We start from the raw sequence: 12,493 nt of genomic DNA, 5'->3' as shown, positions 1-12,493 counted from the left end.
CAGATTTCATAGTATTGCTTATCTACAAAAATTCCATGACCTTCTTTAATGTTTTCACATGAAGTACGCCATATAAGTTTAGAAAATGTTTCATTTATTGAAAGTTAAAGTGTCTATAGTTTAATATTTTAGGAATGGGGGCTATGGCTCAGGAGTGTATGTCTAGCATTCACAAGGCCCTGAGTTCTGTCCACACCATACACAAAAGTGTGTATATATACAAGTGTGTGAATGTATGTTCATATATACACAAAAAAATATTTAAAATGAATATAATCCTAAATTTTACTTAACATTTGGATTAAATGTTTATAGTTATTTACTAATATAAATCATATTTGATATTATTTATTCAATGTTTATGAAATTGATATAAGGGATAACTTTATAGTTTAATAATTTATTTTTAATACTTTAAAAATATACTAAAATACACATTTAACATTAAAGTACCAAGTCTAGTCCCTACATGTTCTGCCTTTGTGCTAAGAGTCTTTGATATTTTTATTTTTGCCCTAACATGCCAAGACCTACAATGTATCCAAACTTAGGCCATCAAATGTCAACACATCACACATATCTGCTCAGAGGATAACCGAGAATAGTCTGTTTTCTGCTAACCACTGACATGATTTTCAACCTGAATAGTAAAGTAATATAAAACAGTTCCTTAATTTTTTAACGTATTTCTTTTTAAAAATCTGGCTTTATCTTTAGTTTTAAAAGCAACCATTCACATTCACTTAAGATATTTATCCCTGCACAGAGCTGCAGTATAAAGGTGACAGAGCTCCAGGTTATATAAGATGATTTATAAAATAATGGTTAATTTACTAATAAAGAACAAATGAAGCTCAAAAATTCATGACAGATCTGGTCTGAAATATTTTGTTCTGTCATATTATTTTTGACTATTAATACAGCTTTTCTTACTCATACTAGGACCTTTTAAATTATACTGTTAAATACCATCTATCTCCATCCTTAAACGCACAATTTTAATTTCCAAGAAACAAATAGCTAAAAGTTGTTTTTGATAGTAAACATTAGATTTGTGACTATAAAAATGGATTGTGGAACTGGTGGTGTTACCTTTTTCAGTTTAGTATTTACAATGAAAACCAAATATTAGAAATGGTTAAATTATTTATAATTGTTAGAAAATTCAAGAACAAAAGGCAAAGTATTAAAATATTCAAACTTCTTAAAAGATTGATGGTTTTATCACTTTTTATATGACAAATGTCTCCAATGTAGTAATAGTGTAGGAAAAGAAATTATGCTAAGGGAAATTATTTTTAAAATCTGAGAATCAAATCCAAATATTCTTACACCTATTAAGTTAGGTATTTTCTTCCAATAGCTTTAGCAATAGGAAGTACTAAACCCCAAAAGATTTACTTATCCTTAGTTTTCTAGGATATATGAGTTTAACATTGTCCTATAATTTCCACAAATATCTTTATCGTTAGACTTACTGTCTCAAATTAAAATTCAGAAAGTATCATGAAGTATGTATCATCTCAAAAGAAGAAAATGAAACACTTTCAATAATCACATAATATGGTTAGAAAGTATTAAAGGTGATTTTTATAAAGTACATGTGAATACCATTCTTTGCTTAAATAAAAACAGGTAATAATTATTGAAGAGCTACTCTACACTTGGTTCCATTTGGAACTCTTTATATACATTACTAAGTCTTTAAAGAAATGAAGTGTTTGTAAAGGGGGAGGAGAGGAGGGGTGAAGGGAGGGCAGGGACAAGGGGAAAAAATGAGAACCAAGATCTGTCACGTAAAGGTACAAAATCCCAATGATGAATGTAACTGTACTGTGTACCTAAAATGTACCAATAAACTCAATGGGGAAAAAAAAATAAAGGCCAAAGTAGTGAAGGCAATTTGAAGATGATATTGAAACAAGGACGTTTCTCTATTCTGAGCAAACTGTATTCTTATTTTTTTACTTCATACAATAAAAAGCACAGAAATTAAAAAAAAAAAAGAATACCTATAATTTGTATATTTTTGTTATTCCTTTTTCACAGATGAAGACACCAAGACAAGGAGACTTCAGTATTCCTAAAATATACAGTTAGTAAGTATAACTTTGACCTCAATTCCTGGGTTCTGATTCATGAGGTTTTCTCTCTTTTTTTTTTTTTTTGTTTTGGTACTGGGGATTGACTCGGGTCCTAGTGCTTGTGAGTCAGGCTCTAGAACCACTGAGAGCTAAATCCCCAGCCCTCATCAGGTTCTTGATAGAAACATATGACACATCAAAAGTTAAATGAAGAGCTAACTATTTAAAGAAGTTTGACTCCATAAAAATGTGAGACTAAGCTGGGCATGGAGGCACACACCAGTAATCCAGCACTCTAGAGGCCGAAACAGAATGATCACCAGCCTGAGCTACACAATGAGTTCAAGGCCAGCCTGAACTACAACAAAGTAAAACCCTATCTCAAAAAAAAAAAAAAAAAAAAAAAAAAGTGAGACTTAATACATGTCACTTCTTCATTTAGAGTGTTTTAAACACACACAAAACTGAGAGGATAAAAATACAGAAAACAGGTAAAAAGCTTTAGGTCACCAGAAATCAAAATCCAACAGAGTGTCTTCCTTAGGTCAGCAATGACAGGGAAAACCATGCAGGTTAACTTACAAAACACAATGCAACCTCATTCCAGCTCTAACTCCATGGCTAATGTTGTTGCTATGGAGGAAACTAAATTATAGCCTTCCTTCCCAGTAATCAGTGGTTTTCAACGAGAGGTGGCACTTCCTCTCTGGGGGCTGTTTTGAGTTTGGGAGTTGAGTGAAGTAGTACAATATTTGTGGTTATCACAATGACTTATACAGCTACAGGAATTTAGTATCCAAGAAGCATGGATGTTAAACATCCTGCAGTACCCTACAAAGGAAGAAATGATCAGTCCAAAATGCCAATGCCCAAGGAAGAACAGTTCTGTGTGTTATTTCAGAACTCTGTTGTTGCTTTACTTAAAGAATAAAATAAAAAATTGAATGTTGCTGCCAGGGAGTGGGAAAGAAATGGGGAGATGAAGTCAAAGGATAGAAGGCTTCTGATGAGCAAGTCTAGAGAACTAATGTACAACATGGAGACTATAATTAATATTATTGTATTTAGGATTTTTGTCAAAAGACTAGACTTTAGGTGCTATTTCTACACCAAAAAGGGTGACTGTGTGAGGTGACAGATATGTTGATTTACTAGAAATGTTGCATTTTATATATATATATATATATATATATATATATAACATCATGTTGTACATTCCAAATATATACAGAAGGGAAAAGCAAATACATCACTGATAAACCTCTATGACATTCAAGAATTTAAAGTAAATACCATTAAAAAGGCGTTCATTATATTTCAAAACTCCAACTACATTTATATTAAAACTCATTTATAGTAGAAATGTAATAAACATTTTAAAACACTCTCATACCTCATACTTGATTAGGAAGTTATAGAGGATCTCAATATCTTGATAATTACTGTTAGGGGCCAAAATCCTAAAAAAAAGAGGGGACATGAATGATTTACTAACTAAACAATACCTTGAGCTTTCTCCCCAAAACATAGCTATGTCATGAGAGAAAACTTATTATTTGTTTTTGGTACCAGGGATGGAACTCAGGCCCTTGCACTTGCAGGGCAGGCAGCAAGACCACTGATACAAATCCCCAGCCCATTATTATTTGCATTCAAACTTTAGTGATCCTTCTTCCCTTTTAATCAATTAAAATTTAGAAAACTTTGACTTTAGAAATGTGAAGTACAATTATCCTCCATACCTTTTAAACTGCAAACAAAGCTTAAAGACTTTCCAGAAAAAGGTTCAACCAGTCCAAACAGACAAATGATGAAACTACCAAACACATAAAAGAAATCTTAATAAAAGAGAATGATTAAATTCAGTAACATTGTTTGAACTATCACCTCACCTACAAAAAATGAGTAGCAGATTATGTCAATTGATAGAAATATTAATGATTAATAAAAAAAAACGGTACAGACAGGCCTGGTGGCAAATGTCTGTAATCCCAGTGCTCTAGGAGGCTGAGGCAGGAGTAACACAAGCTAGAGCCTGGTCTTGGGCAACTTAGTCATTTAACAAGATTCTGTGTCAAAAGAAAAAATACAAAAGAGCAGCTCAGGCCAAAGGCCCTGTTTCAATCCCCAGTACTAAGCAAATAAAGATACAAAAAATAAAAGACTTTTTTTCTTTCAGTAGCACAGTATTCTCTTTTCATACTAAACATATTTTAATCTTTCCATCATGAAGTTTGTTTAGCTGTTTTGTTTGTTTGTTTGAAGAAAAAGGAAAGGAAACCAATCATATCATTTGGTACAGTGGTTCTAAGTACTGCCCATTTCAGTGTCACCTTGGATGCATAATTTTAACTTATGAACTTCTTTACCCATTAAATAAGGATAACACTTCACAGGGCCATTATGAGAATTAAATGAGTTATTATAAGAAAAGTCTCAGGGCTGGGGATTTAGCTCAGCGGTTCGGTGGCCTGCCTTGCAAGCGCAAGGACCCGACTTCAATCCCCAGTACCAAAAAAAAAGAAAAGTCTTTATAAAAGAGTGTCTAGTATTTAGCAAATAAAATAATTTCAATTGTAACAGTAACAATGACTATATCAGCATCATCTAAATAATTTTAAGGGCTGGGGATTTAGCTCTGGTTCTGCCACCTGCCTTGCAAGCACAGGGACCCAAGTTCAATCCCCAGTACAAAAAAAAATCTAAATAATTTTAAGATATAAATTAAGTAAATGGTAATAGAAGTACCAAGAAATCACACTACCTCAGTCAATTTTTACATTCCAAATGACTTTTAATTACAGCATCTCTAGGTCCTCATATCCTTGCCATTGTCTGCTACTATCAAGACAAGAGCTAAGCAATCTCAATAATTTTAATTATATTCTAATCCATTTGGTCTTTATTATACTCAGGAAAAGCTTTTATAAATAATTTTTCAGGATGAAGTCAAATTTTTTAAATGCTATATTCTCTTAGAAGGGACATCTATAAAATATTTTTAAGCATATACAGAGCTGGGGATTTAGCTCAGTGGTGCCACTGCCTGCCTTGCAAGTGCAAGGACTTGAGTTCAATTCCCCAGTACAAAACAAAAAGAATACACAAATCTATGAATGAGAATGTGAGTTTTTCTTCCAAAAAGTAATTCTGAAATACAAGTAATCTCTCCCAACAACAACAACAAAACAACAAAAGACCAAAGAGAATACACTAGAGAGGGGAAGGTCCATAAATAATTTCCTTTACAAAATAAATAATACATTGTTATCTAGTCACCCTCCTGTGCAACAACATACCATAACTTCTCAGTCCCAACTACAACTGACCATTCAGTAACACTTTTTGTTTTGGTTTTTTGAGACAAGGTCTCACTATGCATTTGAGACTGACCTGGAACTAGCCCAGGCTGGTCTCGAACTTGTAGTGATCCTCCTGACTCAGCCTCCCAAGTGCTGGGATTACAGGCGAGCTCCACCACGCCTGGCTCCCCCAACTATTCTTTTCAGGCTCAGGTAACCACTATTCTATTCTCAACTTCTATGAAAGCAATAACATATTTCAAAACACTGGAAAAAAGAATTTTTAATGTTTTCACCAAAAATAAGTAAACATAAATGTTTGAGAAGACTGTTCAACTTTATCTAAACATTACACAATGCATCAAAACATCACAGGGCACCCCACGAATATGTACTATTTTAATCTCTACATCAGTTGAAATTTTAAAATTAAAAAGCTATCTTGATAAGTAAAACCAATCTTTCAGAAAGGAAATGGAAAACTAGTGTTTTAGCTATGCAATTCAATGAAAAACTACCAACAATGTTGAATAATTTATATCTATCCTTTACAGCTTTAGAAATAACCCAAATTGTCCAGAAGGAAAATTTTATGCTAAATTATTGTTTATTGGTACATTTTAGGTATACACTGGGATCTTGCAACTTTACATGACTTATCTTGGTTCTTATTTTTTTCCCCATTCCCTGGTCCTCCCTTTAGCCCCTCTAACTGTCCCTGTTTACAAAAGACATTGCTTCCATGTTTTTCCTTTTCTCATACTTTTTCCCCTAGTCCTCCCACTTCCCCTACTCCATTAGACCTTTTCTTTCTATTCCATAAGGAAAAAAAAATTTGAGACAGGGTCTCACTATGTAGTTGAGACTGACCTGGAACTCACTATGTAGCCCAGGGTGGTCCAAAGCACAGCGATCCTCCTGCCTCAGCCTCCCAAATGCTGGGATTACAGGCATGTTCCACCACTCCCAGCATCCATAAGGAAATTTAAAACAAGACATTTTATAAACTACAATCCAATATCACAAAAGAATATACTTTACTACAGAATAAAAAACACTTCTGAAATACTTTGTATAAGAAGTGTTTTTTGTTTTTTGTTTTTAAGCTTTGTTTTTTTGTTTTGTTTCTTTGAGACAGGGTCTCACTATGTAGTTGAGACTGCTCTGGAACTCACTATGTATCCCAGGCTGGTCTTGAACTTGCAGTGATCCTTGTGCCTCAGCCTCCGAGTGCTGCGATTACAGGCATGCGCCACCATGCCCAGCTTTAAAAAGTGGTTCTTAAAAAAAAAAAGTGGGTCTTTAGCTCAGTGGTTCTACCACCTGCGTCACAAATGCAAGGTCCCAAGTTCAATCCCCAGTACAAAAAAGAAAATCTCATATAAAAAGTGATTCTAAGTAAATTAGTCATTTGTCTATAGCAACAAGTTACATTCAAAGAAAGAAAATAAGTAATCATTCTGGTTTTCCAATTAGCAAAAATGGAAATATTTTAACTTTTACATGGGTTTTATTTAAAAAAAAATTTTTTTTTTTGGTACTGGGGATTGAACTCAGGACCTTATGCTTGCGAGGCAGGTGTCAAAACCACTGAGCTAAATCCTCTGTTCTTATTCAACATTCTACTGAGACACAACTAATATACCATAAGATGCACTCATTTTAATAATTCAGCGATTTTTATTAAATCTGCAGATCTGTATAATGATCACCACAATATAATTCTGGAACATTTTCTTCATCCAAAAAAGAACCTTCTTACCTATTTGCTGTCATTTTCTGATCTCACCTCCAATGCCAATTCTACAGAATCGCCTTTTCTGGACTGCACTGATTTATTCATTTCTAAGTTCTTTCTCTCTTACCCTCACAAAGGCATGGCTGTAGCTGTAAATAATAGCACACTATATTAAGAGCCCAGAGAGTCAGGCAAACTCCAGAAGATAATGCCTCACTCTTATAATGTATTTGATGAGTAAGTAAAAAGGAAAATACATACTAAAGATGTCCAGATCATAACAAGTGCTCTTTTATTCTCTCAAGAAGTATCTGAGACTTACTATGAGGCATGCATTGTTCTAGCCCCTCGGGTACAACAGTTAAACAGAGGAAAATCCAGAGCAGACAGCATCATTATTCTAAAGAGAATATGAAAGAAAACATCCTAAAGAAACAGAGATAATGAAGAAAAATATCTCATTCTTGTCCACAGGGCAGCTTCCCCTCATTTTCAATCACTATTTGTAAACAAAATAGGAAAAACAGGAATTTTAAGTTTTTAATAAAGAAGCCATGTTTCAAGTGTAAATACTTGATTATTTGAAAAAAATATCACAAAATTGCATTGTAGTGCAGAAAGGTTGACTGGTATATCAGCATCATTCATAGCTATACTACTTTTAAAAATCAGAATAAAACTATATATGTTATTTTTAAACTAAGATATAAAAAAGCATTTGTAATAAAATGTCATTTTGAATGACTGGTGTGAGGTAATCTAAGCCCAAAATGGACTAGACAATTTTATTAAAATGTACTCAATTTGGGACTAAATTTAGACTTCATTATATCTTATCAGCTCTAAGTATAATAGAATAAAAATTGTCCTGATAGAAAACACTAAATTTTTTTACAAACTAGAAGTACAATTTATTGAGAATACATAAAAAAATAAAATTGAGAAAAATTATTTATGGGCTTGTTTAATTTGGCCTAATAGAAAAACAACTGCAAACTTTTACTTACTACATACAGCTTGCTGAAAATATATATAAAAAAAGGAGAAAAATAGTTTATGGATTTTTAGGTCTCAGTAATTCCCCCACACAAAAATTCTTGAGAAGTCAGCCTTCCTTAAAGTTTTCTCACTTTTTTTTCCTTGTTTTGTAAGAAGACAAAAGAACCTTAGAATGAAATGCCTAAAAGGGATCAGGGATTTAGCTCAGTGGTTCCACTGCCTGTGTCGCAAAGGCAAGGTCCCAAGTTCAATCCCAGTACCAAAAAAAAAAAAAGAAAGAAAGAAAGAAAGCAAGCCCTAAAATTAATCTTCAGTGGCAATTTAAAAAGTATTAAAGAATTAACTCTTGGAGAGAGAAAATCTTTTTCAGAAAATGGCAATTTTTATTTATGAATATATCCACATTTGTCCTTTCAAGACAAATTAATAAGCATATATCAAATTCACACTATTTGCTCAAATGTATATCGTAGTGAGAGCAACAGAGCGTAAAAGAAAATTATAAACATGGTTCCCTGCCTTCAAGTTCTTTATAATCTCGAAATTTCACCATAGAATGAGTTTGAAGAAACAGATAATCTGAAGCAGGATTTAATTTGTGGCTCATAGACTATTAAAAAAAAAAAAAAAAAGACTGACCTGAATACACTTTGGTTCTTTTTATGCTAGCATCAATAATAATACATAGACCTGATTACTTACTCAAAATCTGACATATGCTTTATATGTACCATCCCTGATCCTTTTAGCATTCTGGGTCTTTTTCATTTGACCTGAGTTAGGTTACCTACTTTTCTGTACTTTGGATTCTCAACTGTAAAATGGGAATAAAGTAGTGGTTACATTATAAGGTTACTGTATGAATTAAATAACATCTCTAATGTGTTTAACACAATGCCTGGAACATAATACATATTCAGTAAGTATTATGGTAATTAGTTTTTGGATGTAGAAACCAAGTGTCAGAGTTTTAAGACACTTGCCCAAGCTTATAAATAAGCAGTGTTCAGATCCCTGTTGTTTGATTCTGAAGCTCATGCTTTTCCTGATAATAAAAAGGATAACCATTCCACCTGCTTGCTTTCAAAAATGATTTTATAAAATCAAATGAACTAAAGCCCTTTTAAAAAATAATTAAAATACTGATTTTATATGAAAACAATAAAACCCTCTTTAATAAAACCTTTTGTCAAATACTTCTGGCAAATTAATGTTCAAAACACTGTTTTTGTATTGAAACATTAATTTTTCTCAAAACCAAAAAGCAAGTTGGTAACAGTACACACACTAGAGGTCCTGTTAGTCAAACAGATGCTACTTATCTATGATCATTAGCACCAAGTAAATAATATACATATTAATCTAGACTTACTCCTGGAAGCAAGTAATTTGAAATTTAATTTTTAAAAATTAATAAAATTAATTCTATGACTAAAATATTCTATTTTTAACCTGTTTTGACTCAAATGAAAGCCTACTCAAGCTACAGGTGGGAGCATATATACCTGTAATCCCAGAACAAGGATCATAACTTTGACCCAGCCTGGGTAACTTAGCAACTTAAGAGACTGTGCCTCAAAATAAAAGAAGGCTACAGAGGTAGCTGAGGGCAAAGGTCCTGAATTCTATCTCCTACTGCCAAAACAAATGACCCACAAAGTTTACCCAGAATTCTCATATATTTCTAAAACAGACAAACTAAAGGAAGCAGAGTGGAGGGTTAGAGTTGAATGTACTCAGCTTTATTTATGCCTTTAAATGACCCTAAGAATCCAGAAACACTTCTGCAGAGCCCAAACTGAAAATTTCCACATACCAAGTTTCAGTAAAGCAATTATTTTCCTTGTAACTGAGGTGGTCTCATTTTCATAATGAATACAAATCTGAGAAAAAAAATTTCACTATAAAAAAAATTTTTGTTTGTTTGTTTTGTTTTGCTTTGGTACCAGGAACTGAACTCGGATCCTTGCACTTGCAAGGCAGGCCACTGAACCGCTGAGCTAAATCCCCCGCCCCTTATAAAAAAGTTTTAATGAAAAAATATGGAAGTATAAGTAGGTGTAGAGGAAGCCTAATAGTATCACCCTGTCCAGTTACACACCCTATTATTAGGATCTATTAGGTCAAACTGCTCTGAACTTTTCATCCCTTCTGAACTTACACTTTCCCATTGGCTCATATGTTAGCCCCAGGTCACACAGGGTAAAATATCCACATGACAGGGTGGGAATTCCATATTAGGGTGGGGTCAAGAAGAGTGGCCTTAAGGGATTGTAGTTTATATAGTATATGTGGTTAACGGGCTTACAGATTATAGAAATTCCAAGTCTAAAGGTAGTAGTAATAATGCAATCACATGTAATCAACAAAAACTGACAAAGCTGATGCCAGTATTTTTAGTTTGAGCTTTTAGCAGTCATATCAGAAGGTAAAGAAAAACTGAGAAAAATCTTTCAAAAATGAACCCTCAGAATATGAATGTAACTAAAATACAACTACAGTGGCAAATTAGGTCTCTAGGTATTAGCATTGACTCATAGCCAGTATCCAGTAATCCTCAAAAAGGTCTGAGCATTTCATTTTCTCTGGCATATTGGCACCACAGTACACAGATCTAAGTCTCTCTGGAGGCCACCCAGAGTACACTTTATATATACCTCATACTGTGCACAAGTGTTTATACTTTTTAATCACTACTATCAAATAAAATCTGTATACATCCTTATGAATAATAAAAACATAATTTTGCTTATTTCTGCTTGTCTTAAATTCAGTAATTAAGTTGGGGAAAACAGTTATATGCAATTATAAATTAACTACATAAAAACATTAATAAAGTGCTCGCTTTGGCAACACTTACTAAAACTAATGAAACAATACAGAGGAGATTAGCATGGCCCTTATGCAGGGATGACAAACAAATTTGTGAAGCATTTATTCTAAGAAATTAATAAACCAGTTTAATGGTAGCAAAAATGAAGATGTAAAATTTAAACATACTTTCAGTTACACTCTTGTCAAGGGTAAGGTATATGGTAAATTTATTTTGTCTTGTTTTCAGGGTTTGGCACACATGAGTTCTGATGTACAAAATTACTGAGTGTCTTTCTATGAGGGAAATACATTCTATATTATTAACACATTCTATATTATTAGAAACCCCCCACACTGATTGCATCAATTCATAGTATGACAGCTGGTTAACCCACTACAGTGCTAAATGTTCTTTAGAGACACAAGAGGATACAGTATTTCTGAAAATAAACATAACTAACCCTAAAGGGTACACCCTTACTTTAAAACTAGTGTCTAACTATTCTGTAAAACAGAATTAGAACTGATTATGTTTTTTCCCCTTATATTCACTGTACACTTTTAGTTATTATGCCAACCCTTATTCAGAACCTTTGATTGCTCACCTATCTCCCTCATTCTATTATTTTACCAGTGTTTAGCCCCAGTGACTTGTCATTTATTGTTTAATTTTTTTTTTAATGTAGTGTTTGGTGGTTTTAGCATTTCCTAAAGTAAGATTTAATAGCAGGGAATTTTAATTAAATTACTCAGCCTCCTGAATACCAGGATTATACCATATCAGCTTCAAATTTTATTTCCCTTCTGGAAATTCTGTTGTAATTTTCAAGCACTTTATGATAGGGGACATTTTACTCTGTCATAGAAAACTGGGTTTTACTGACTAAAAAAGAAATACCTAGTATGTTCTAGGGGAAGTAGGGATATTTTCACATTTCTGTACTAACATTTATGATTAGTCTTTATTTCCTATTCTTAAATCATAATTGCTGGGAAGCATGAACAGGAACTTCAGATACATAAATGAAAATCAGGTTATTCTAAAAATTTAGCAATAAGTGACATATTATCACTGGTAACATTAAAGAACCCTGTTATGGCTTGTGTTTAGATGTCCCCCCAAAACCTCATGTGGTTATAGGTGGGGCTTTTTCAGAGGTGGCTGGATCTACAGTGTGTGACACTGGAACTGATTCATGGTACAATGATAGGATCAAGGGTACTAGGATTAAGAGTATCGATATTACCCATCATAAGTATGGATGGGACGAAAGGGGCAGAACACTGTTAAGGTCCCTTGTTGTTTTGCTACCTTCAGTTCACCTTGAAATTTCTCCTCTGAGATGCTGCCCTGCATTGGGGCCGGCTGATTATGGAAACCTCTACAAACTATGAGCTACATAAACCTTTTCTCCTTTAGCTTTGGGTGTTGGGTATTTTGTCTCAGTAGTGAGAAAAGTAACTAGGACAAACTCTTTAAAAATATATACCAGGGCTGGGGATTTAGCTCAGTGGCACTGAACCTGCCTTGCAAGTTGCAAGGTCCAGTTTGATCT

General features: G+C 33.4%; 1 protein-coding gene and 1 non-coding gene across 4 annotated transcripts in view; one reads left to right on the top strand and one right to left on the bottom strand.

Moving 5' to 3' along the window:
- Swt1 (SWT1 RNA endoribonuclease homolog) overlaps positions 1–12,493 on the bottom strand; it is an 84,987-nt gene that overhangs the window by 9,813 nt on the left and 62,681 nt on the right. For 2 of the 3 annotated variants that reach the window (XM_010631736.3, XR_004516656.1), the window contains one exon: positions 3,478–3,544. The exons of the other annotated variant lie outside the window; for it this stretch is intronic. In XM_010631736.3, the coding sequence (XP_010630038.1) occupies positions 3,478–3,544 (67 nt within the window). Of the gene's footprint in view, positions 1–3,477; positions 3,545–12,493 lie in introns of those variants that run through there. 3 annotated transcript variants of the gene reach the window in all.
- On the top strand, positions 10,961–11,064 carry LOC117285659. Its single transcript, XR_004516727.1, has one exon. It is a non-coding gene; the product is annotated as a U6 spliceosomal RNA (small nuclear RNA).

The sequence above is a fragment of the Fukomys damarensis genome, unplaced genomic scaffold, assembly GCF_012274545.1.
Source record: "Fukomys damarensis isolate Sample0158 unplaced genomic scaffold, DMR_v1.0_HiC HiC_scaffold_11, whole genome shotgun sequence".
Classification (NCBI taxonomy): domain Eukaryota; kingdom Metazoa; phylum Chordata; class Mammalia; order Rodentia; family Bathyergidae; genus Fukomys; species Fukomys damarensis.
This window is presented reverse-complemented; position numbering and strand designations above follow the sequence as displayed.